This window comes from Lithobates pipiens, unplaced genomic scaffold (genome assembly GCF_037356315.1).
Source record: "Lithobates pipiens isolate NorthernLeopardFrog02 unplaced genomic scaffold, aLitPip1_a1.2 Scaffold_19, whole genome shotgun sequence".
In the NCBI taxonomy this organism is placed as follows: Eukaryota; Metazoa; Chordata; class Amphibia; order Anura; family Ranidae; genus Lithobates; species Lithobates pipiens.
Window position 1 is genome coordinate 44,736,444 of NW_027507764.1, and position 27,907 is coordinate 44,764,350.

Genomic DNA, 27,907 nt, shown 5'->3' on the forward strand with positions numbered 1-27,907 from the left:
AGCATTTTGGGTGCTTTTCTATTCTCATAGAGATGAATGGAAATGTGCCATTCGTGCGTTTTTTGTGCGATTTTCTGCTCAAATGAAAAGGAAATGTAAAAAATAAAATAGCAATGATATATGAATAAATAAATGTAAAATAAATACATAAATAACTAAAAATCATCATAAATAAGTAAAATAAATTAATAATATGTAATAATACATTAATAAATAATAATTAACCTCTAATCTTAATTTTTTTTTAATTATAATAATAATAATAATAAAATAACATTAAACACCCAAACTCAAACAAAAAATACATTATTAATAATAATAATAATAGTAATTTATTTGGTATTAGGGTTAGGTGTTTTAGTTATTTATTATTATTTTATTTTTTTAAAGGTTAAAGGTAAGGGTTAATTATTTATTTATTGTTACTTAGTATTTATTGAATTTTTTTATTATTATTTAACATTTTTATTTGTGTATTTATTTTACATTGATGTGTTCATTTATTATAATTCATATAATAAATAAAATAAAACAAAATAAAAATAAATAAAATAATAATAAATAACCCTATCCCCAACTCCAGATCCTAACCCTAACCTAAACAGCTCTCAAATCCCTTACCCTAATGAAAAAACATGATAATAAATAAATAATAATGATAAAAGAAGAAATAAAAGCTAATGGAAAACCTAAAAAAAAAAGCTAAAGTACCTAGCAACAAATGATGCAACAGATAATAGTTTTCTCTATTGGCTAATAAAAAAAACGGCAAAGCCCAAAAAAGCTGCGCACAATTGCGCAAATCGTGCAAAAACGGCAGAAAAGCGCTCAAAGACGCTACGTTCAGGTGTGAATGCAGACTCAAAGCAGCTCAGATACTTTTTAGTAGCTTTACCGACCAGCTCCGGTCACATGACCAGATGCCATTAATCAGCATCTACAGAACATACTTACCGGGTACAAGTGCTCCGCTCTGTGTATATAACACGTCGGGCAATCTTAATTATCCATTACAGCCTCTCAGATGAGCTTACGTTTGTCTCTATTCATCACCTTCCCCAATGATTGGAGATCTGGTTGAAAAACGGGGTCATTGCCTTGTAAATTGGCTCATTACGTTCGGGGAATGTGATGAATCGCACCTCATGTTCACTTTCTGTTCCATATGGCGGCTGTTTATACACAGCACTGGCCTTACATAACTCAGCTGCTGGGTTTTTTTTATTTATTTTTTATGTGTTTTCCTTGAATTTTCCCCTGGAAGACCTGAACATAGGACATGGCCTCCTTCACACCTGAGGCTGGAGTCGCACCCAGTGTCACGTCAATGCACTTTCTTTTTTTTTATGCATTTTCCTGCTGCACACATAGGGTAGGTAGGCCATTCATTTGAATGGGATGTCCCACACGAGAAAAAAAAAGGTACTAGTATGCAGCACCAATGGACACTGATGGGCACTGATAAGGTGGCACTGATGAGGAGACACTAGTATGCAGCACTGATGGGCACTGATAAGGTGACAATGATGAGGAGACACTAGTATGCAGCACTGATAGATGGCACCGATGGGCACTGATAGGTGTCACTGATAAGGTGACACTGATGAGGAGGCACTAGTATGCAGCACTGATGGGCACTGATAAGGTGACACTGATGAGGAGGCACTGGTATGCAGCACTGATGGGCACTGATAGGTGGTACTGATGGGCACTGATAGATGGCACTGATAGATGGCACTGATGGGCACTGATAAGGTGACACTGATGAGGAGGCACTAGTATGCGGCACTGATAGGTGACACTGATGAGGAGGCACTAGTATGCAGTACTGATGGGCACTGATGAGGAGGCACTAGTATGCAGCACTGATGGACACTGATAGGTGACATTGATGAGGAGGCACTAGTATGCAGCACTGATGGGCACTGATAGGTGGCACTAATAAGGTGACACTGATGAGGAGGCACTAGTATGCAGCACTGATAGGCTGCACTGATGGGCACGGATAAGGTGGCACTAATGAAGAGGCACTAGTATGCAGCCCTGATGGGCACTGATAGGCGGCACTAATGGGCACTGATAGGCAGCACTTATGGGCAATGATCGGTGGCACGGATAGGCAGCACTGATGGGCACTAATGGGGGGCACTGATGGGCGGCACTGATGGGCACGCTGTCAATCACAGACAGTGAGCCATTCAGGAGAGAGCAGGGGGTGGGATGGGGCCGAGTCAGTTTCTGTGTGTGAATGGACAATGTCCATTCACAAGAGCATGGCTCGGGAGCAATCCTGCTTGAGTGCCCGCACAGAAAAATGCTTGCTATTGGGGGCACTTGGCAGGGGGGAGGACCCAAAAAGAGGAGGATTAGGGCCGCTCTGTGCAAAACCATTGCAACAGAATAGGTAAGTGTGACATGTTTTTTTTTTTAAACGTACAGCCTTTAGAATCATGCGTTTCGACGCATTTGTCATGCGTTTTGACACATGTAAAAACGTGCGTCTGCTTGCTCATTTGAGATGACATTAACAATGAATGGCACCAGGTGAGCGACACATGTTCTCTGAATACACACGAAAACGCGTGCTTTTGTGCACATTCACGGAATGCTTAGATGTGAATGGAGCCTGAGGGTTAAGTGAATGTTTGTAGAATTGCACATTTTTGTATGCGTTTATGAAAGGTACAAAAAAAAGGATGTTACACTTGCGGTGAAAGTCATTGTTATGGGACACCCCAAATATAGATGTGTGACAAACACATCAAAATGCTCATGTCAGAAAACAGGCAATGATCCACGGTGAAAAAAAGCTACATGAACTGCTTTGGCATGTTTGTCACCTGTAGGGAAGCCCCAGGACGACGTCAGACTTGTGACGAAACACGGCGGAGGGAGCGACATGTTGACGTCACTGTGCTGTTCACGCCCCAATTGGACGGACGTTAGTATTGTTGCCGGTTGGGCCACATTTTTACTCGTTTACTTGTTTGGAAGCAATTTTGCTTTTTATCAATAAAACACCATCTGTTTTTACGTTTTTTGTCGATTTTCTGCGCTGACACTACCTGTAACATTGAGTGCGGATTTGTATGCTGTGCTTCTGATCACCTTCATGATCAAAGGTCCACAGCGTCTTATGGCTCGATTGGACATCCAAGGTCCCTGGAGGAAAAGGCCCTGGTTGGGTATTGGCCACAAGCATCTAAGCTTGTGCAGCTGGTAAGCACGTGCTCTGTGGTGGGGGATTCACTCTGTCCGCCCTTAAAGTCACAGGATTTTCATCAATTCTTGCTTGCAAATATGCAGGTCTGAGCTTTGAACCGCATGCAGATGTTATAATTTTTTCAGCTGTTGAACCTTTTTTGGAAATGATCTTTGTTGGTTGGGTACGGCATGGTGCAGCGTGGTGCAGTGGCAGTAAACACACAGAGACCCAGAGTTCTATAACCGGTGTACTAAAGAACTTGCAAGTGGTACAACAACCCGGCGAGGGAGCTCACCTGACCCGGAGCTTCGAGTAGACATGTACAGAACAAAAAAAATATCGTATTTATCGGCGTACCCCAATTTAAGAGGGACATTTTCAAATAAACCAAAGCAAAATAATGGTCAGTGCCAATCAATGCAGCCTGATTAGTGCCCATCTGCAGCCTCAATGCAGCCTATGTGCCCATCTGCAGCCTAATCTGTGCCCATCCAATGCAGCCTGATGCCCATTTTCAGCCTCTATGCAGCCTGATGCCTATCTGCAGCCTGAGCTGCGCCCATCTGCAGCCTGAGCTGCACCCATCCAATGCAGCCTGATGCCTATCTGCAGCCTGAGCTGCGCCCATCTGCAGCCTGAGCTGAGCCCATCCACTGCAGCCTGATGCCTATCTGCAGCCTCACCATCTCTCATGCAGTGCAGGAAATCAGGAGGGGGACGAGCGCCGCCGGAATCACCAAGCCGTCATCTTCTGTTTACAGTACTGGGCTCTCAATCCCATTTCCGCCATTACCATTGGACCAGCTCCTGTGATTGAAAGAACACTGATCCAATGCCAGTGGCAGAGGCGGGACGTGTGTGCGACGTCAGAGCAGAGTAAACAGAACATGTCGGCTCGGCGATTCCGGCGGCGCTCGTCCCCCTTCTCCTCTGAGGTGCCATATCGGCGTATAATATGCACCCGTGAATTTCCCCCTATTTTCAGGGGGAAAAAGTGCGTGTTATACGCCCATAAATACGGTAGTTTCATTTTGTTTCATTTCGATTCGTTAACTACATAAATTTGTTTAGCTAAAATCGTTTTCAACTTTCCAAAGAGAATAAAGTAGAATAGAAAATAAAAAAAAATTACCAGAAAAGAATATAGCAGAAAATAAAAGAATAGAGTATAATAGAGTAAAACAGAACAAAACAGAAAATAGGATAGAAAATAAAATAACAGAATAGAATGGAATAGAATATAATGGAATAGAATAGAATATAATAAAAAAATAATAGAATAAAACAGAAGGATTATAACCATCTTCTGAAATTAGAATAGATAAGAAAAGAATATAATTTAAAAAACAATAGAATAGAATAGAAATAATATAACCATTTTCCAAAATTCAAATTTGAATAGAACAGAAAAGAATAGAGTAGAGTAGAATAGAAAATAACACACACAATAGTATAGAAAAAAACTGAATAGAATAGAATAAATAAAACCATCTTCCTATTCAAATCTATTATTTTCTATTCTATCCAAATTTGAATTTATTCTATTTGAATTTTGAGAAATGGTTATATTCTTTCTATTCTAATATATTCTATTCTATTGTTTTTTTTAAATATATTTTTTATTTGTTTATTCTATTCTATTTCCTATTATTTCCTAGTCTATTATTTTCTATTGTATTCTATTCTTTTCTATTCAAATTTATTCTATTTGAAATTTGAATTTCAGAAAAAATTTGTATTCTTTCTATTCTATTCTATTCAGTTTTTTCTGTACTGTTCTGTTATATTCTATTCTAATCTATTCTTTTGTATTCTATTCAAATTGATTCTATTTGAATTTTGGGAAATGGTTGTAGTTTTTCTATTTTCTTTTCTTTTTTTAATTCTATTTTCTTTTCTATTCTATTTCAGTCTATTCTATTCTTTTTTATTCTATTATTTTCTTATGTATTTAAATTTATTCTATTTGAAATTTGAATTTCAGAATATAGTTATATTCTTTCTATGTTATCCTAGTCTATATTTTTTGCTATTATAGTCTAGTCTATTCTGTTCTTTTATTTTCTATTCTATTCTGTTTTACTCTATTATATTCAATTCTTTTATTTTCTGTTATATTCTTTTCTAGTCTAATTATATATATATATATATATATATATATATATATATATATATATATATTCTATTGGTTCATTTTCTATTCTATTTTATTCTCTTTGGAAATTGAAAAAAAACTTTCAAATTCCAAAACTTTTCAAATTCAAATTTAAAAACTATTCAAATTGGAAAAGTATTCGAAAAAGATTTGAATCCGAATTTCGGCAAATTAATATTATTTTTATTTTATTCATTATTTTGGATTAGTTTAATTTCGGTACTATTGTAATTCGGAAATTCGGATACATCCAACCGGAATGCTGCTCCAGGGGTACCGAGGGAAGCATAGAGAAACTTCCCCTCCAGCTGCAGTACCGCTCCAGATGAGCGCCACCTACAGAGGAGAAATTAGATTAAGCTTTAGTAGTGTTCTGCCGCGTTTCCTACTAAGTACAATATTGTGAAATAAAGTGCTAATGCGCCGTATCGCTTGATAATGCATAAATCAACATCTGCATAAATTCATAGACCATGTGCAAAAAAATCATCATCATCAGTATACAAAGATAAATATAACTCATCAGTGTAAACACTGATGTAAAAACTATGTGCAGTCCATAAATTTAAAAAAAAAATAAGCATGTAGCTTGTGAAAAACTCCAGATCATAGAAGGGAAAACAATCACAAAGCAGACATAGTGTAATCCTGTTTATTGAAAACAATCTTTAAAACAATTGGAATGTCACTCACATATTTTCGTGCCCTGACCCGGGCACTAGGAATGATCTGCCAGCTGTATAATGTGTATGCTTCGTTGGTTTCTAAAGCCAGCGGGCATTCCAATCTGCGGAAGTGACGACTAAACGTGACCAAAGTGCCCGCCCGTGCGTGTTTCGTCATCTGGACGTCATCAGAAGGAAATTAGACCGCCTACATCTTTTTATTTGAATGTTTTTGGAATCCACCTTGTTTCTATCTGGTCATATCTGGTGCCAGTTGGTGGGTGCTCTATGTTGCAGATAAAGTCACTGCATAATGACGTGGTCCCTGCTCCATGCATACATCACCAATGAGCCCAGGCCAATGTGATGGCGAGCTCCCAGATGGCCTTTGCTTGATGTTCTAAACTCACAGGAAGTGTACTGAATGACAGTGGGGTTTATTTATAAAGACTGGGGAGTGCAAAATTGGGTGCAGCTCTGCAAAGAAACCAATGAGCTTCCATTTCTTTTGCCAAAGCTTAATTGAACAAGTTGGAGTTAGAAGCTGATTGGCTACCATGCACAGCTGCACAAAATTTTGCACTCTCCAGTTTTAGTAAGTCAGTCTCAGTGGGTATCAGATGATATCAGAGCGTCTTTCTGCGTCATTACATTATGATTGCAGGGCACAGTGGTGAAGCCCCCCTCGGGGGATAGAACCCTTGATGACACGCTGCAGTTACAGGATTTCCTCACCCCCGTTCACACCTATGCGAATTAGATGTGCGTTTCCCCGCATCTAATTCGCATAGTAGGAGAATGTGACTGGCTCCCTATGGAGCCGGTTCACATATCTCCGGGGCGGCTGCGGAGCGCACTGCAGAAAAAACGCGCGCGTCTTTGGCTCCGTTTCAGGGCCGAATTCAGGCATAGAATTGGCCCTGACTCGTCCCTGAAACAGGGGGAACAGGTACGCACTGCGCTCCTGTGCGTTCCGCAGCGGGTTATAGTGTGAACCCGGGCTCAGTCTTCCACTGAGTGTTGATTTACCCACGAGACTGAGGACATCTAGTGGATGAAAGATTTACTGCAAAATACAAGAGCATTTTTTTAAATTTTATAACTCCTGGACTTGGATTTTCAAAGTAAACCTGTTGTTTTTTCCTCCAAGGTCAAAGCACAGGTTTCTTTTTTTTTTATTGAAATAAATATATATATATATATATATATATATATATATATATATATATATATATATATATATATATATATATATATATATATATATATATATATATTTATATTTATATTAAGGCTCACATAGGCTAGCACCAGTGGTATAAGTGCGATACTGTCCAGTGTTTTTTTGCTGGGACCCTATGCTGAGATTTACCTATGCAAAAGAACTTGCTAAACTGTGCAGCCAGCGCCCCCCAATGTCAGTGCGATATATTCTGAACAGAATTTATTTTTTTAGTAAATCAACCCCATTGCTGGATGGTATAAAGAAAAAAATAATAATTTATTGAAAATTAAATGTGCCAAAAGGTCCATGTGAATGTGAACTTCAAGTGACGAACTGTTCTGCCAGCATGTATTCCAAGAAAATATAAAAAATATAAAAAAAAAATAATGTTACCTTCACTTGAACGATATATTAATGATATATACTGTCTCACCTCTGTACCCCCCTGCTCATCTGTCTCACCAATACACCTCCTTTCACATCTGCCCCACTGCTCTACCTGCATTTCTGTCCCACCACTGTAACACCCTTCTCACTTGGCCCAACACTGAACCCCCCTGCTCTTCTGTGCCACTGCTGAACCCCCTTATCTCTTCCATCACTGTACCTCCCTGTGCATCTGCCCCACCGCTGTACCCTCTTCTCATCTATGATATGTGTGATATGCAGAGTGGTGAAAGAAAGCAGAGATGAGACACATCTACCTGTCCTGGCACACTCCACCTCTCACATCCAGCGCACGTGCTTTGTGATGTATGTGATGTATGGAATGTATGTGATCTATGGGATGTATGGGATGTATGGGATGTATGGGATGTATGGGATGTATGTGATGTATGGGATGTATGTGATCTATGGGATGTATGGGATGTATGTGATCTATGGGATGTATGTGATGTCACATACAAGCAAGTGGAGAGGGGTTCATGGAGAGGGTTTCAGTAGTAAGTGACTCTAGCAGGACTGTGATTGGCTTTAGCAGTGGCCAATGACAGTCCTCTTCCTCCTGGAAATAGGGGCCGCCCCCCTGTACCAGAACTGTATCTAATCTCTTCCCCATCACAAAAGCTGACGATGGCAGCTACAGCAAAGTTAGAGAACCAAACAATGTTACAACCACTTTAGTCATTTTTTCATCCATTAAATCTTCTGCCCTTGTTGTTGTTTTAACTTTGGATAGTAAAACATTTTTTTTCTGCCAGTAAATACCTTATACAGCCCACTTCCTGTTTCCTATCTGGACATTAGCCTAGAGGCCAATGAGAGCTGCGGAGCTGGAGGTGTGCCTCTGTGTGTCTGTGTAAATCCAGGAAGTGAACAGGCAGCAGCTTCATCTGCCCACAGTTAAAATGGCTGCAGCCAGACTCAGCGGAGGGAGATTTCTACAGCATATTTGGCAAGTACAAAATCACAGTATATATAAAATAATATGCAAAGTGATTGGAGGGAAGCTTCAGAATGACAAAGATGTTTTTATTACAAATTATGTGAGCAGACTTCAGCTCCTCGTTAAGTGGGTAATTTACTATAACGATCGTCATCTCCAGCGATCGGGTCCTCATTTTCAGCTCTTACTGCTGACAGCTAACAATGGAGGACATAAACCGTTATCATTGAGTGAGCCGAGCCAAATGTAACAAAGAATTAATACTGAAGTGTCAGGCTGGTGTCTTGGAAAGGAGTTGGACATATTTGTAAATGCTCGTGAGTCTAAATTAAAATCAAACTTAGATTAATTAGAAATGATAAATGACTTCTTTCAATGAAGTCATTGTGCCTGGTAATCAGAAAAAGATCCATTTCTGTTTAGAAGAATACATAGAAATCATGTTCAGCCGTACATTAAATAATCACAACTGATTATATGAATAGTAACAGATGAAATTAAAAATGCATCAAACTGTCATTTGTTAAAATCTCGCCGTGATATAGAAGTGAGGAGATAAATGAGGAGACGGTTTCCAGAGATTGTTTATACACAGAAGGGAAAACATTCGATCAACAGGATACATTGTAACCAACCTAAGGGACTAAATAAGATACAACGAGCTTTTCACATAAAACTGACACTATCAACAACATGCCTAAACCAACAAATCAGCTTCCAACTGTCAATTCTACATACCAGAGTTCAAGCCCGGACTACGGGATGGAGATTTAAAGGCTCCGTGCGCACTAGCCTTTTTTTAACCACTTAAGCCCCGGACCATTTTGCAGGCCAAAGACCACAGCACTTTTTTGCGATTCGACACTGCGTCGCTTTAACTGACAATTGCGCAGTTGTACGACGTAGCTCCCAAGCAAAATTGACATCCCACAAATAGAGCTTTCTTTTGGTGGTATTTGATCACCCCTGTGGTTTTTATTTTTTGGGCTATAAACAAAAGAGCGACAATTATGAAAAAAAAACGCATTATTTTTTACATTTTGCTACAATAAATTTCCCCAAAAAATATATATATAAAAAAAATTTTCCCTCAGTTTAGGCCGATACGTATCCTTCTACATATGTTTGGTAAAAAAAAAAATCGCAATAAGCGATTATTGATTGGTTTGCGCAAAAGTTATAGCGTTTACAAAATAGGGGATCGTTTTATGGCATTTTTATTAATAATTTTTTTTTTTACTAGTAATGGCGGCGGTTTTTATCGTGACTGCGACATTATAGCGACATTATGGTGGACACATCAGACATTTTTTACATTTTTGACAGCTGCCATAACCCCCGGTATCCCCGTGTTCGTCCGGCGGTCCGGTACAAGATACAAGTGGTCTCTGCGGCAGATTCACCACAAGATCACTTTTATCTATGGCAGGAGAGGGGTCACCCCCGCTGCGATCTGGTGCCGTCGGCAGTGGCGGAGGTTATCGTTTCTGTCCCGTGGGCTGACATGGAGATGAGTGAGGGGCAAGATGGCCTGCAGGGTGGAAGCGACGTTATAACGTCACTTCCGCCCATAGCTCTTAAAGGGCCATTTTTTTTTTTTTATTTTATTAAATGACAATTTATTTTTTTATTTTTTTATTGCATTTTAGAGTAAATATGAGATGTAAGGTCTTTTTGACCCCAAATCTCATATTTAAGAGGTCCTGTCATGCTTTTTTTCTATTACAAGTGATGTTTACATTCTTTGTAATAGGAAAAAAGTCACACTTTTTTTTTTTTTTAAACAGTGTAGAAATAAAAAGTAAAAGGTAAAAGAAAAAAGTAAAAAAAAAATTTAAATGCCCCCCATCCCGCCAAGCTTGCGTGCAGAAGCGAACGCATACGTGAGTAGCGCACGCATATGAAAACTGTGTTCAAACCACACATGTGAGGTATCGCCATGATCGGCAGAGCGAAAGAAATAATTCTAGCCCAAGATCTCCTCTGTAACACAAAACATGCAACCGGTATAATTTTTTAAATGTCGCCTATGGAGATTTTTAAGGGTAAAAGTTTGTTGCCATTCTAAGAGAGGGCGCAATTTTGAAGCGTGACGTGTTGGGTATCAATTTACTCGGCGTAACATTATCTTTCACAATATAAAAAAAATTGGGCTAAATTTACTGTGCGCTTGTAAGACCGCTGCGCTAATATGGTGTGACAGAAAGTATTGCAACGACTGCCATTTTATTCTCTAGGACAGGGGTCTCAAACTGGTGGCCCTCCAGATGTTGCGAAACTACAAGTCCCATCATGCCATTGCCTTTGGGAGTCTTGCTCTTAACTGTCATCCTTGCAATGCCTCATGGGACTTGTAGTTTTTCAACAGCTGGAGGGCCACCAGTTTGAGATCTCTGCTCTAGGATGTTAGAAAAAATGTATAATGTTTGGGGGTTCTAAGTAATTTTCTAGCAAAAAAAAACAGTTTTTAACTTGTAAACACCACATCTAAAAAAGAGGCTAGGTCTTAAAGTGGTTAAAGTGGAGTTCCACCCAAAAAAAAAAAAAAAATGCATTACCGTGCATGAAATAACATTAAAAAAAAACATTTGGACATATATTTTTTTTTTTACAAACCTCTTAATGCCTGTTGCTATGTGGTCCCTTGAAATCTTCCTCCTTCCTCTTCTAGGCACCTTATGTCACTTTCCTCGGCGCCTCCGCTCGCTACTGCTCCTGGGAGATGTGTGCCATCATTTCCCAGGAGTCAGTGGGCAGCGCCGAGTGCTTCTTTGCCATCACAATGGGGCGGGCACTTCCGATGCCACCGCCCCGTTGTGATGGCAACCTAGTAGTTGATGGCGCTGCGAGAATGACTCAATGCGCATGCGCAAAATTGTGGAGAGAGCGGGCGGTAGATTCTGGTCGCTCAGCAGCACCCTATCCCAGAACAGGATGCTTGTGGGCTTCACATGCCCACAAGCAAAATGAAAACGGCCACCACTGCGTTATCAAAGTTCTTTTAAACCAGACATCCGGGGACAAATTATACAGAAGACAATGTTACAATGCCATTGTGAAAGGTTTAAAAAAAAAAAAATGATTGATTGCAGTTGGAACTCCACTTTAAAGAGGAAGTAAACCCTGAAGGGGTAAACTTCATCTTAGTTTCCCTGCAAAGGTAACGCATAATGGGTTACTGTGCATCGCATAGTAGTCCATTATGTGTCACTTACCTGACACAGGAGCCAGCGATGTCACCGCTGTCCCCTCTTCCATGGAGCATCCATCTACTTTCCAGGCATCGTGGCTCCAGCGTTGTGATTGGCCGGAGCCACGATGACGTCACTCCCGCGCATGCACACGGGAGCCGCCACTAACGGCATATCGCATGTGCCGTAGACAGCGGTGCCTGTCTTTTTGCAAATATCTCTCCCCGGTTCTAGAACCCCCAACAGTTATATATTTTTTTCAGACACCCTAGAGAATAAAATGGCAGTCGTTGTAATACTTTATGTCACACCGCATTTGCGCAGCAGTCTTATAAGCGCAATTTTTTTGTGGGGGAAAAAATACACTTTTTTTACTTAAAAAATAAGAGAACGGTAAAGTAAAATAAAAATAAAAAAATTGATACCCAACATATCACGCTTCAAAATTTCACCCGCTCGTGGAATGGTGACAAACTTGGCAACTACAGTGCAGAGAAAAATAAAACCTTGAAGAGGGCCCCCCTGCACTGCAAGGGTTAATAATGCTTATGTAGAGGCTGAATTACATACCGTATTTGCCGGCGTATAAGACGACCTTTTACACTTAAAAAAACTGGCCGAAAATCGGGGGTTGTCTTATACGCCAGATCAGCTCCTCCGATGCCTGCTGAGGGTTCGGCAATACTGTATGTAGCTTCGGCTACATACAGTATATACCGCTGAGCCAATCCCAGCGAGCGATGTATACAAATGAATACAGAGCCTGCTCGGATTGGAGTAACAACCTCTGCCAATCCAGAAGTAGCCTGCTCGGATTGGCTTTGAGAGTCAGAGAGGCGCGGGCTGATGATGATACAGTCTCTGCCGATCCAAGCAGGCTTTGTATTCATTAATAGAATACATCGCTCGCCGTGATTGGTTCCAGCAAAAGCAGGAAGAAGGATATGGCGCCAGCTCCTGCTCCAGCAAGAAGGACGGAATATCAAGCGTCGGAAGCATTGGAAGGGGGTCGTCTTATACGGTAAGTACAAGAAAAAAATGCTTAAACAACAGTAAGATTAGGGGGTCGTCTTATATGCCCGGTCGTCTTATACACCGGCATATACGGTATCTTTTACACCCTGCTATGGAAGTCTCCGGTGCTGCTCTCTTCTCTCCTCCGGTCTGGGCTGTGGGTGGTCCCTCGGCATCATTATGTACAGTGCAGAAAAAAAACACCCTTGCAGTGCACCCTCATGCACGTCAAGAGTTAAATTCTCGTCATGTTTTGGAAGAGATGAAGGGGCCGTATTGCTTATATTTAGACTGCTGCAGAATGGAAAATTTTGTTTAGTTTAGTTTATTTTTTATTCATAAAATACATAATTTCGTTCTGTTATATGCGTTATGTTAAGTTAATTCATTTTCGGATAATTCCTTATTTCTGTAGAGTATCAATATTCGTTATAACGAATCGATTCATTTTCGGATAATTCGATATTTCTGTATATATGTATATACAGGTATATATTATAGTTCACCAAAAGGGCTAGGGGGCAAATGGACTATCTCGGTACAATACACTAAAGGTAAGCTCAGGTACGACAACAATCATGTAAAAAGATATACAAAAGTTTATTAATACACAATACGTGATAAAATATCAATAAAAATTTAATTAATAAAAATTAAAAGAGGTGACTGTCCATGTACATCACCAGGTGATGAAGAAAATCACAATGGGATAGTCGATCACAAAAAATGATTCTTTCTACTAGTTTCACGGACTAGGCCGCTTCATCAGTAAAAACATCTGCAATTTAATTAACACATGATCAAAAACAATATATTTAATCACATACAGAAGAAAACAGTGTTTCACACAATATATGACTTTAAACAAGATACAACTGTTGAAACGGGGGCAAATAGAGGATGGCTTATCCGAATCCCAGCACACACAGGGCACAAAGCGTCACCAGTAAGGGGGTCTCCTGCGGCGACCGGGGGAGACTACAATTCGACAAGCTGGAATCTGAATGACATGAGATACATGGAATGGGTAAACCAGATTCCAGCCTGTTGAATTGTAGTCTCCCCCGGTCGCTGCAGGAGACCCCCTTACTGGTGACGCTTTGTGCCCCGTGTGTGCTGGGATTCGGGTAAGCGGTTCTTTATCTGCCCCGATTTCAACAGTTGTATCTTGTTTAAAGTCATATATTGTGTGAAACACTGTTTTCTTCTTTATGTGATTAAATACATTGTTTTTGATCATGTGTTAATTAAATTGCAGATATGTTTCCTGATGAAGCGCCCCAGTCCGCAAAACTAGTAGAAAGAAACATTGTCCGTGATCCTGGATGATGGTACTACTTTTAATGGTTTTCATTTACCTATTTTTGTTTGTAGAGGCCATTTCAAATCTTTCATATATATTATAGTTAATGATTCGTAGTTTGGAAAGTAATTTATTTATTGAATCCATTAACACACACAATGACAATATCTCTTCTCCGCTGCTCAAATACAATACAACACCCTTCTCACTCACTTCTCAGGAATGTACTTTGCCAGTAATCCAACCTCCAGCACAAAATGAATCAGCTGATTGGATTGTAAGATTTAGTCCGCGTTGACCTTTTGTTTCATTAGACCTTTAACGAATTAACGAATCATGTTGAATTCATTCGTATTTTTCGCTATAATTTCTTTCGTATTAGTTGAAATTCGTAATTGTTTTTATTCGGACATTCGGATGCATCGAATGTCTGAAAGATGCAAAATTTGGCCGAATTTTGTTTTGTTACGGAACAAATTGCACCTGTCTCCTTATCTTACGAATGAAATGAAAACAAATACATTTTTTAGCAGTGCACATGTCTAACAGAGGCAAGTATTGCAGCCATTTTTTTTTTCAATGTTCTCTTTTAACATAAATTTTATTTTTCCTAACTGGAATTCTGCTTTTAATTATTGTCATCCTTACTGCATGTGTATATTAGCCCCAATCTGATATCTGGATATTTTGCTTTTCTAGCTGCAGCACCTCATCTACATTTGGAAGACTTTCTGGAGCACTCCGGGCTTCTCCAACAAGCTGTCTGTGATATTTAAAGGTCCAGGATGGGGACCTGGAAAACCTCGCCTCGGCCTTCCTGAGGAACTTCCAAAGGTAAATCATACAATGCCTAAATCACGCCGGTGATGACAGATGAAAGCAGATGAGGTGTTTCAAGAAGTCCAAAAACAATATGTTTTGTGGTACAGCGGACAGATTTGCTGCCAAGTCGTAGCTTCCCTCTGCCACCTTAAATGACAAGGTTGTCCGCTTAAATAGCAAGTATTTAGGTTTCTTGCCAGTTTTTTTTATTAATCCATTTATTTTAATAGTTAAAAGACCATAAAATGAAATGATACCATATCTTGAAAATATTCTTATAAATTATTAATTAAAAAATAAACTTTTAAATGAGAAGGTTTCATAATACTTTTTTGCAAAAGCAAGTTGCCTGCATGCTTGGAACAATTTGTATTATTACTATTTTATTATTATTATTATTATATATTTTTTTGTATTACTGACTATTTAAGAAAATATTGTCTCTGCTAGGAGGGAGAACATGTTCCATCTCTGAGTCCATAATCAATCTGTGTAATCTGATCTCTCCTGCTATTGAGAAATATTTCCACATATCAGCTGTTAAAAGCCTCCAAAATGCAGGCATGGCGTTTGCCGTTTGCCCTCTGCTGGCTACAGAGGGCACATTTTTTACTCCTAAACTTTATAAATACACTATATTGTCAAAAGTATTGGGACACGTCTCTTTACACGCGCATGAACTTTCATGGCATCCCAGTCTTAGTCCGTAGGGTTCAATATTGAGTAGGGATGAGCCGAACAACCCCTCCCCCCCTCGGTTCGGTTCACACCAGAGCTTGCGAACAGGCAAAAAATTAGTTGCAAGCACCGTTAAAGTCTATGGGACGAACATGAAGAATCAAAAATGCTAATTTTAAAGGCTTATATGCAAGTTAAAAAGTGTTTGGAGACCCGGATCCTGCCCCAGGGGACATGCAAAATAAAGTTTTAAAAATTGATATTTTTTTTGGGGAGCAGTGATTTTAATAATGCTTAAAGTGAAACAATAAAAATGAAATATTCCTTTAAATAATTGTGCCTGGGGGGTGTCCTTAGTATGTCTGTAAAGTAGCGCATCTTTCCTGTGTTTATAAAAGTACCACAGCAGAATTACATTTCTAAGGGAAAAAATGTAATTTAAAACTACTCACCACTGTAATATATTGTCAGGTCTCGGCAATATAGATAAAATCATTGAAAGGAATGGCATGGGTCTCCCCCCCCCCCCCCCCCCGAGTCCATTACCAGGACCTCTTTATGGCCACTGTCACTTGCTCCATCACAATACTGAACAGAGCCGGAGACAATGGGCATCCCTGTCTCATACCCCTCCTAACTGGAAAAGGCTCTGAGAGCTCGCCCCCTAGCTTAACCTGGGCTGAAGGGCAGGAGTAAAGTAACTGCACCCATTTCCAAAACCTGGGCCTGGACCCCATAGCCTCCAGAACTGAGAGCATATAAGGCCAGGCCAAAGAGTCAAATGCCTTTTCAATGTTGAGTGCTGCCAAGATTCTAGAAGTGGATTCAGTTGGGGGTAGCTATAAATGAGTGAAAACCCAGCGGATATTGATATCATGACATTCAAAAAATGGTGACCAACTTAATTTTATTGAAATGGTAAAGAAACATAAAGACTTATTTTTCAGTTCAATAAAAAAATGAATTGGCTATCCATGAAGATTGCAAATAATTCTTAATACTCCAATGAATCCGCCTAATATGCTGTAAATCTTGGTTGGGCAAGTCAGTACAATCATCTTTACCTACAGCCCTAAAATAAATATTTGTTAGGTTTATTGGTTTCCATCAAAAATGTAAGTGTATATATGGAGTGTCTATTTATATGGCGGTTGAGGACTTTGATTGTAAGCTCCTCTGGAGTAGGAAGTGGTATAATTACACGATATGACCAAAGGTTTGTGGACACCTGACCATCACAGCAACATTATAAGACCTTGTTGGATATCTGAGCAAAAACATGGGCATGAATCTAGAGTCCCCCTTCCTTTCTGTATTAGTTCTCATTCATTCAAAAGAGTATTTTTGGGGTCAAGCACTGGTCAACCTAACAATGAAGTTTAGGAGCGTTGAGCTCAGACCTTTGTGCAGGCCACTTGAACTCCTCCACATCAAACTGGTCAAACCATGTCTTGTCATACTGGAATAGAAACAGGCCTTCACCAAACTGTTACCACTAGATACTTGTGGGTTCACCTACTGATGTTGGACAAGAAGTCAGAATTCCACTTCATCCAAATGTTGAAGTTTAATAGGGTTGAGGTCAGATCTCTGTGAAGGCCACTCAAGTTCCTCCACACCAAACTGGTCAAACCATGTCTCATCATGCTGGAATAGAAACAGGCCTTCACCAAACTGTTACCACAAGGTTTTTGTGCAGTCAAATACTGATGCTGGACAAGAAATCAGAATACAAATTCATTCTAAAGTTGAAATTAGTTGGGTTGAGGTCAAATCTCTATGCAGGCCACTCAGGTTCCTCCATACCACTGGTCAAATCATGTCTCATCATTCTGGAATAGAAATAGGCTTTCACAAACAGTTACCACAAGGTTTTTGTGGGGTCAAATACTGATGTTGGACAAAAAGTCTAAAGTTGAATGTAGTTAAATTTAGTTGGGTTGAGGCCAAATCTCTGTGCAGGCCACTCAAGTTCCTCCACACCAAACTAATGAAACAATGTCTCATCCTGCTGGAAGAGAAGGAAGCCTTCAACAAACTGTTACTATGCGGTTTTTGTGGGGTCTAGTACTGATTTTGGACAAGACGTCAGAGTTCCAATCCATCCTAAAGTTGAAGTTTAGTAGGGTTGAAGTCCGATCTCTGTGCAGGCCACTCACATTCCTCTACACCAGACTGGTGCTCATCATGTTGGCTTAGAAACGGGCCTTCATCAAACTGTTATCACAAGGTTGGGAAGATTGTCTAAAATGTCTTTGTATGCTGTCATATTAACAATACCCTTCACTGAAATAATTTGGAAGGGGCTCCACATTTTCTATACTTTTGCCCATACAGTGTAGGCGTGATGGATGATCAGGTCTCCACTTACGTTTTTCCATGTAGTGTATTTCTGTGTATTCTGTACACTTCAGAATTTGTCAATGCATTCGGAAAAAATATGATGATGAGGAATATGATGATGGTTGATATTTTTGCAGGTTACTGGAGATGAAAAGCCTTATAATCCCAAACAATCCAAAGCTGTACAAATCTACTCATGCATACACTTTATTCTCCTGCTCGCCATCTATCAACACATGTTTGAAGCTAAGCATGTAAGTCCTTTCTTTTCACTGTTACTAAGCCACAAATGTAAAGCTTTTCAAACTTATATATATGTTTCCGGGAAAGTCATTACCATTAAACATTAAACTTCAGTCATTAAATATTAATTATATAGCGATGGATATTATAAGTAGAGAGAAGCAGTGATTTTGGTAAAACTGATAACTACAAAAGTTACTGATGTTGAAGTTTCAGCCAAATTGGTCTTAAATTTTGCAATGTGGACTGCTTAGGCAATTTTTTTTCAAAGTACACTCTATATCAGCCTTTCTCAACCTTTTTAGCCCAGGAGAACCCTTAAAACTATTTTCAAAGTCTTGGGGAACCTCTGATAAAACCCCATTCATTGGGGGCCAGTGGGAACAATGCCCCTTACTTTGGTGGTTAGTGTAAGACTTGCCCCCACACAGAGAGCTATAAAGATCATTGATGTCATACCACTGGCTCCTCCAAGTGGCATTGGCTCAGAACTATGTAGGCACCATCAAACAGGAGGAAAATCAGCCACAGCTCAAGCAACCCCTAGCCACCTCTGGAGGAACAATAGGGTTCCACTGAACCCTGGTTGAAAATGGCTCTTCTATATGCACCTAGAAAGAAATACATTTCCTAAAGAAGACATTTCATTGGTCTATTCAGCAACATACACAAATTAATTGTACTGTTTTAATGCAAGCAGTGTAAGTTATTGAATTTGACCTGGTATCATGCTTTTGTAATCCGTTGTACAGCAATGCTCAGACTGGGGGAGAGAAGAAGCAGCATAATGAGCCAATCTGTTCATATGCTGACCAGGAGTATGCCAGAAGGAGGAGAGATGATAATGACAGAGAGATGAACTTATCACTGTGCTGCTTCTCCTTTCACTGTCCACTTACAGGCGGGGGGCTGGTCCGGGATGACCTGGACTCAGAAGAAGTGGGGGGAAGGATGCTGCCCATCAAACTGAGGACATTTCAGGGCAGAAAAAAGTACTACTGTTTTGCAGTGTTTATATGCTAAGAAGGAGCATGACAATTAGAGGGGAGAGAGTGACAGAGAGATGAGCTCATTAGCATGCTACTTCTCCTTTATCTGCCCATTAACAGGCTAGGGGAGGGACAAGATCTGTAAACATTATCTTCAGCAGAGAAAAAAGTCAAGTGTGTCTATTGCCCTGCCAGACAGGACGGACAGTAGACAATGTGCACTGCCTAAATATGTGTTCGTTTTCATTTCATTCATCTTTTTTCTTTCTTTTTTTTGGGTTATGATCGAAATTCGTAAATTCAAAAATTCATAAATTTGTAAATTCGCAAATTCATAAATTTGAAAATTTAGAAATTCGAAAATATGAAAATTCGAAAATATGAAAATAAGAAAGAAAATCCAAAAATATAAAAGAACGAAAATTCAAAATAATAACTAACTAAATAATAATAACTAACTATTAAATTATAGGTATTGGAATCTCCTTTCAAATTTGGCTGTTAATTAATTAATAATAGTAATAACAATAAAAAATTGTCATTATTATTGTTTATTATTATTATTAATCCGTTACGTTCCATTAATTTAGATACCGCATTCATTATTTCGGATGATTCGGAACTTTGGATAAATTTGTATTTGTTATGTTCACTAACAGCCAAATTTGAAAGGAAATTCCAATACCTATAATTTAATAGTTATTAGTAAATAAGTTATTATTAGTTTGTTATTATTTCAGATTTTCAAAGTTTTGGGTTTTCAAATATTTTGGATTTTCATAGTTATTTTCGGATCTTCGTTCTTTTGAATTTTTGTTCTTATTTTAGGACTTTCAAATTTTTGGATTCCCGAAATTTCTGATTTTTGAATTTCCAAATTTTAGAATTTCCGAATTTTAGAATATTAGAATTTAGAATGCTCGGCTTGCAGTCACGCTCAGTCCCGCCCCCTGGACATCTCCTAGCATTGACGTCCCAGCACTGTAACCGGCATTATGTTCATCATAGGATTCGGGCCAAGGGGCGGGACTGGGCGTGCCCCTGAGTGCACAGGAGATCTAGCTCTATTTCGGCAGCGCTCGTCCCCTCCTTCCCCTCAGCAAGGCTGAAGATGGACACTGATCAAGCTGCAGTGAGGAGCAATGCTGCAGGTGGGCACTGATTAGGCTGCAGATGGGCACTGATTAGGCTACAGATGGGCACTGATTAGACTGCATATAGGTACAGATCAGGCTGCAGATGGGCACAGATCAGGCTGCAGATGGGCATTGATTAGACTGCATATGGGCACAGATCAGGCTGCAGATGGGCACAGAATCAGCCCGCAGATGGGCACAGATCAGGCTGCACTGAAGCTGCAGATGAGCACTAATCAGGCTGCATTGATGCTCTGATCATTATTTTGCTCCAAAGTGGTTTATTTTTATTTTTTTAAGTTTTTTTTTTCTGAAACTTCCCTCTTAAATTGGGGTGCATATTATTCGCTGGCGCGTGTTATATTCCGATAAATACGGTAATTGCATTTCCATGTTCTGTGTACTGTGGGAGACCAGATATAGTGAATGCAGGCTCCTGGGTTTAGTAACACTTTAACACTGCTAACTAGCACTAAACAGGAGAGGGGAGGACAGAGGAGGATATCAATACCCCATAATAAACATGTTGCAGTGGTCCAAAACTGCCACTAGATGTCAGTATACTACAACAACAAAAAGATAACATCAATCAGCTCACTATAAGACATAATGGTGCAAGAAAATGGGGGAAGGACATTTTCTAACTTGTATTTTGGCTGCTAATGAACATGACTACACAGGTGACCCCCCCCCCCCCCCAATATCTGAGCTCTGTGCCTTCCGTAACCTCATCCAAGCTCCTCCTCCTCCCATCCATCAACTAACAAAGCAGCCGCTCCCACCGCAAGCCTAATTTCTGCAGTGCTGCAATCTGGAGGAGACAGAAAACATTATCTAGGGCAGTGATGGCGAACCTTGGCACCCCAGATATTTATTTAACTACATTTCCTACATTTCCCATGATGCTCCACTACACTGCAGAGTGCATGGGCATTATGGGAAATGTAGTGCCAATACATCTGGGGTGCCAAGGTTTACCATCACTGATATAGGGTTTAATAACTTGTGAATAAATACATAATGTAAGGGCACTTTGGGATATTTGCCTGCAGCTGTTATTTCACACACCGGGATGGCGAGAGATGCCGCCCTACTTTCCAGCATCTCTCTAATGAAACAAATTGTAACATTGTTATTGTGTGTGCGCAGATCTTATCACCGATAACCATCCTAGGGAGGATCCTCTACATACTTCTCATGTTAACGTCTCTGGGATTCCTGCTGGAGAACAGGCAAGTCCTTCATTTGTTACCTTGCAGCTGTTTAATCCTCGGCCTCCCTTTCATAATTTGTTTTCCTTCTCTCATCTCTGTGTAATTAGTTGGTCTTCCTAATAAATGATCTAAGCGTGGGTAACCTTGTCTCTTTCCTCAACGCCACCCCAAAAAAAGAAAAACGCAGTAGCGATATAGCGAATGATACGGGGGAATAATTACACAGCAGGATCTTTGCCGCGCCAGAGAATAATTACGGTTGCAATTTGTCCTGATGGCAAAGCAATAATAATCAAATTACTTTTAAAGTATAGTCAATATAATTAAAAAGGTCGTCAGGGATTTCCCGTTGGCAGGTGACGTCTGCCGCGACGCTAATGCGTTCCTAGGTATTAAACCCAAAATCAAATATTTAATATAATTGCAGCTTACCAATTCTTAGATCATGTTTTTTGTGTGGATACTTCGCTATGATTTACAGCACCTCATCCCGTTATTTTCTATCCAAGAAGCAAGAAATTGAGTGGGATTATAACAGTGCAGATATATAACTCAAACCACAGATTATGGTTACAATTTTAATATTTATTACTAGCATTTTAAAACAATATCACCATTAAACATTTTTGTAATCCACAGACATAGTGGTCCTTAGTCCCAACATGTTTTGCCTTTTAATTAGGCTTCCTCAGGGGATTTTATCGGCTGTAGGGTTATCCACTTTCCTAATATTCACAGACTTAAAGCGTAGTTCCTACCAAAAATTATACTTCCGCTTTAAGGGAAGGTGACCCCCTGACATGCCACATTTGGCATGTCATTTTTTTTGGGGGGGGGGGAGTGGCTACACTCTTTTTAGAGGGTCCCAGCTCCCTCTTACTCCCGGCACACGGTGACATCGGAAGTGAGATCAGCTCTCCCGCCTCCCACTCGGCAATCATCTGGGACACGTCACAAGTCCCAGATGATTGACCGGCCAGTCAAGGCGCACGGAGTGGTTCGCACATGCACAGTGGGAGCCGGGCGCCCACAGTTACAATTCCGGCACCGCAGAGAGGAGGGGGGAGACGAGTGAGGCTTTGTGCGCCGCATCGCTGAACTGTGGGACAGGTAAGTGCCTGATTATTAAAAGTCAGCAGCTGCAGTATTTGTAGCTGCTGACTTTAAACTTTGACTTTATATTTTTTTTAAGCAGAACTCCGCTTTAATGCAGGATATGACCATTAGTAGATTCAATGAATAAACATGTTAGTGTCCACCACAGGACTGGGGGTGACTACAGGAGGCAGACAAGGACTAGACTACAGAATAAATGTATGCTAAAAAAACACCCCGTGGTTAACATACTGTCAATCTGTAGTCTAGTCCTTGTCTGCCTCCTGTAGCCACCCCCATTCCTATGCTGGAAACTGACCTGGTTATTCATTGAATATATTTATGATCATACTCTGCATTGAGTCTATGAAAATTAGGAAAGTGGATAACCTTACAACGGATAACATCCCCTGAGGAAGCCTAATTAAAAGGCTAAACATGTCGGGACATCCATCTATACCGCTTTATGCAGACTAAGTACCACTATGTCTCTGGGTTAAAAAAATGTTTTTTAATGGTGATATTGTTTTAAAATGCTAGTAATAAATATTGAAATTTTAAAAGTTATATATCTGCACCGTTATAATCCCACTCAATTTCTTGCTTCTTGGATACCGATTCCTAGATGTGATGGCTGCATTTGTTTACTTTTTTTTAGGCTTTCTGTCTTCTACTTTCATCTGGTGATCCAGCCAGCAAGTCTGTTGTTTTAAAAAAAAATAAGTTTACATGGATAAGACCATGAACTATTTAATGAACTATTTAAAGTGGTTGTAAACCTTTACAGACCATTTTGACCTACAGGTAAGCCTAGATTAAGGCTTACCTGTAGGTGCAAGAAATATCTCCTTAACCTACATAGTTAAGGAGATATTTGCAAGAAAGACGTCACCGTAGACAGCGGCGCAGGCGCACTGAGCGTGCCGTTTAATGAATGGGATCGTGCCATCACTGACGGCTCCCGTGCACATGTGCAGGAGTGACGTCATCCTGGCCAGAGCCGCGATACATGGAAGTCACTCCGGGTATCATGGCGGCGATGGAGGAGGTGACCGAGGATCACTGCGTGGGCTTCGATCTGAGGTAAGTAATTCATAATGAGCTAGTATGCTATGCATACTAGCTCATTATGCCTTTGTCTTCCAGGGTGTTTTATTTTTATTTTATTTAGAGAGGGTTTACTTCCTCTTTAACACTAACACTGTTTGCTGTAACTGCATATAAAGTGTAAGCTGCAGTTTGGCTTCAATTTGTTAGTTTCCTTCAGGGGTGGCCAAACTTTCTAAACAAGGGGCCAGTTTTCTGTCCCTCAGGCTTGGGGGGGGGGGGGGGTGGACTGTGGTCAGTGGGAGTAAACCATACCAGAGGAATAGTGCCCCATCATTGGCATCAGTGAGAAGAATAGTGCCCCATTATTGGTAATTGTTGGAGGAATAGTGCCCCATCATTGGTGTCAGGGGGAGGAATAGTGCCCCATCATTGGTATTTGTGGGAGGAATAGTGCCCTATGATTCATGTCAGTGAGAGGAATAGGGGCCCATTATTGGTATTAGTGGGAGGAATAGTGTCCCATTATTGGTATCAGTGAGAGGAATAGTGCCCCATCATTGGTGTCAGTGGGAGGAATAGTGCCCCATCATTGGTGTCAGTGGGAGGAATAGTGACCCGTGATTGGTATCAGTGGGAGGAATAGTACCCCATCATTGGTGTCAGTGGGAGGAATAGTGACCCGTGATTGGTATCAGTGGGAGGAATAGTACCCCATCATTGGTGTCAGTGGGAGGAATAGTGACCCGTGAAGAGGAATAGTGCCCCATCATTGGTGTCAGTGGGAGGAATAGTGCCCCATGATTGGTATCAGTGGGAGGAAGGTTACCCATCATTGGTATCAGTGGAACAGTAGGAGGAATGGCGCCCCAAGGGCCAGATAAAGGCAAGCAAAGGACCGCATTTTGCCCCGAGGCCTCAGTTTGGAGACCACTGGTGTAATTAAATCTGCTAATACATTAAACCCCCCCCCCCCCCAGACTGACAATGCTGCTGGCTGTCGTGCCTCTTGTTCTCCTTCATCCAGAGTGGGGGGGAGGGGGGGTGTGCTCTAATACAGGAGAAGTGTTACTGGCCAGATCACCAGGTGAAAACAGAGGAGAAAAAGCCAAAGAAAAGAAAAGTGTGTAAATCTTCGGTAAAACATTAATACACCGACCTCTAAGGCTCCATTCACATGTGTGCGACTTGTCATGCAACTTGGGACATGATAAGTCACAGCCCATTCTTTTCAATGGCAACATACAAATCAGTGCTTTAAAGTTGCAGCAACTCCGATAAGGTGCCTGGACTACTTTGATGCCACTTAGGTCCGGAGAGTGTAAAGTCGTACTCAAAGTCGCACCAAAGTAGCAGTGGAAATTGCATGACATTGGAGGCTCGCAAGTGTAAATGGACCTAAATATACAGTATCATTTTTATGTTTACATTCATACCTTTTTATGCTTCTTTTTTTTTCTGTAATGTTTAAAAAAAAAAAAAAAACCTTAGTTAAATTGTATTTACATTGCACTATTTCCTCAGAGCGGGAGCGGCTGTATTGGAAATGTTCCGATGTTTCGTGTTTCTGCTGCTTCAGAAATACGGATTCCTGGCCACAGATATTCCTGTACTGACAAGTATTTGCGAGGTAAATATTTTTATTATTACATCGCGATATTACATTATTCTGTGGAAGTGACTAAAGTCCAATGAGACCGCCGAAAACAGAATTTCCCAACCGTTTAAGGTGGAGGAACCCTTGAAATAACTTTCCTTTTCTAATAATGCTTATTAACACCTTCGGCTCTGGAAGGTTTTACCCCCAACCCTTAACGACCAGCGCATTTTTTTTTTTTTTTTTTTATTCAGCACTGGGCTACTTTATTTAACCACTTCAGCTCCGGACCAATAAATACCTTAAGGACCAGAGGTCTTTTTGCAATTTCGCACTGCGCTGCTTTAACTGGTAATTGCGCGGTCATGCAATATTGCACCCAAACGAAATTTGCGTCCTTTTCTTCCCACAAATAGAGCTTTCTTTTGATGGTATTTGATTGCCTCTGCGATTTTTTTTTTTTGCGATATAAATGGAAAAAGAGCGAAAATTTTGAAAAAAAAAGATATTTTCTTCTTTTTGTTATAAGAAAAATCGAATAAACTAAATTTTAGTCATACATTGAGGGCAAAATTTATTCAGCCACATGTCTTTAGTAAAAAAAATGTCAATAAGCGTATATTTTTTGGTTTGCGCAAAAGTTATAGCGTCTACAAACTAGAGTACATTTTCTGGAATTTACACAGCTTTTAATTTATGACTGCCGATCTCATTTCTTGAGGTGCTAAAATGGCAGGGCAGTACAAATCCCCCCCAAATGACCCCATTTTGGAAAGTAGACACCCCAAGGAAATTGCTGATGGGTATGTTGAGCCCATTGAATATTTATTTTTTTTGTCCTAAGGGATTGAATAATGACAAAAAAAAATAAAACATTTTTTTTTACAAAAAGTTGTCACTAAATGATATATTGCTCACACATGCCATGGTTATATGTGGAATTGCACCCCAAAATATATTCCGCTACTTCTCCCGAGTATGGGGATACCACATGTGTGGGACTTTTTGGGAGTCTAGTCGCGCACGGCACCCCGAAAACCAATCACCACCTTCAGGATTTCTAAGGGTGCAAATTTTTGATTTAACTCCTCACTACCTATCACAGTTTCGAAGGCCATAAAATGCCAAAATAGCACAAAACCCCCCAAAATGACCCCATTTTGGAAAGTAGACACCCCAAGCTATTTACTGAGAGGCATGTTGAGTCCATGGAATATTTTATATTTTGCCACAAGTTGCGGGAATATTACAAACTTTTTTTTTTTTGCACCAAGTTGTCACTAAATGATATATTGCTCACACATGCTATGGGCATATGTTAAATGACACCCCAAAATACATTCTGCTGCTTCTCCTGAGTACGGGGATACCACATATGTGGGACTTTTTGGGAGTCTAGTCGCGCACGGCACCCCGAAAACCAATCACCACCTTCAGGATTTCTAAGGGTGCAAATTTTTGATTTAACTCCTCACTACCTATCACAGTTTCGAAGTCCATAAAATGCCAAAATAGCACAAAACCCCCCCAAATGACCCCATTTTGGAAAGTAGACACCCCAAGCTATTTACTGAGAGGCATGTTGAGTCCATGGAATATTTTATATTTTGCCAAAAGTTGCGGGAATATTACAAACTTTTTTTTTTTTTGCACAAAGTTGTCACTAAATGATATATTGCTCACACATGCTATGGGCAGAAGTCAAATTACACCCCAAAATAAATTCTGCTGCTTCTCCCGAGTACGGGGATACCACATGTGGGGGACTTTTTGGGAGCCTAGCCACGTACGGGACCCCGAAAACCAAGCACTGCCTTCCGGATTTGAATATAAAATGCTACCAAAAAACCTGTTAGCGATGGCAGGGATCAGGCCTGACTCTGCGATCGCTGCAGTTATGTGTTTAGTGTTTTGTAAGTGACAGTGATCGATCGATACTGCACTTGGGTGGGCTGGGCAGAGGGGCAAAACGCAGGTGCCAGCAGGTATTTGGGCTGATCCCGCTAACAATGCGTTTTTTTGGAACCCTAAACTGCTGGGGACGCTAGTATAGATCTGATCAGATCAGATATTGATCTGTTCAGATTCTATACCACTACGGGAGGTGTATGCTTTGTGTGTGGGTGTTAGCGGTACTGGCACTAACCTAGCGCTGCCTGGGGCGACGCAGACCCTGACCCTAAAACCTAATTGATATCACCCGCCGGGTGATCAGGGGGTTAAACCTTTATTGGGTAATAAATGGTGGGTGCCCTGATGCTATAAAAAACAAACTAACCAGAGTCACCCGTAACACTTATACGGTGATCAGTGGTGAAAGGGTTAACTAGGAGCAATCAGGGGGTTCAAATTTTTAGTAGGTAGTATATGGGGGTCCCTGGCGCTATATAAAAACCTGACGGGGAACCTAAATAACTAACTGGCTAACCAGCGTCACCAGTGACACTTATACTGTGATCGCTGGTGAAAGGGGGTGAAAGGGTTAACTAGCAGAAATCAGGGGGTTAAAACCATTATTGGGTAGTATATCGGGGTACCTAGCGCTATAAAAACCTGGCGGTGAACCTAAAAAAATAACTAGCTACCTAGCGACTGTAG

At 40.3% G+C, this 27,907-nt stretch overlaps 1 protein-coding gene across 1 annotated transcript in view; it reads left to right on the forward strand.

Moving 5' to 3' along the window:
• AGMO (alkylglycerol monooxygenase) overlaps window positions 1-27,907 on the forward strand; it is a 311,710-nt gene that overhangs the window by 185,262 nt on the left and 98,541 nt on the right. Inside the window, exons 9-12 of the mRNA XM_077490703.1 lie at window positions 14,845-14,979; window positions 18,126-18,242; window positions 21,506-21,588; window positions 25,237-25,342. Of these exons, the coding sequence (XP_077346829.1) occupies window positions 14,845-14,979; window positions 18,126-18,242; window positions 21,506-21,588; window positions 25,237-25,342 (441 nt within the window). The remainder of the gene's footprint in view (window positions 1-14,844; window positions 14,980-18,125; window positions 18,243-21,505; window positions 21,589-25,236; window positions 25,343-27,907) is intronic.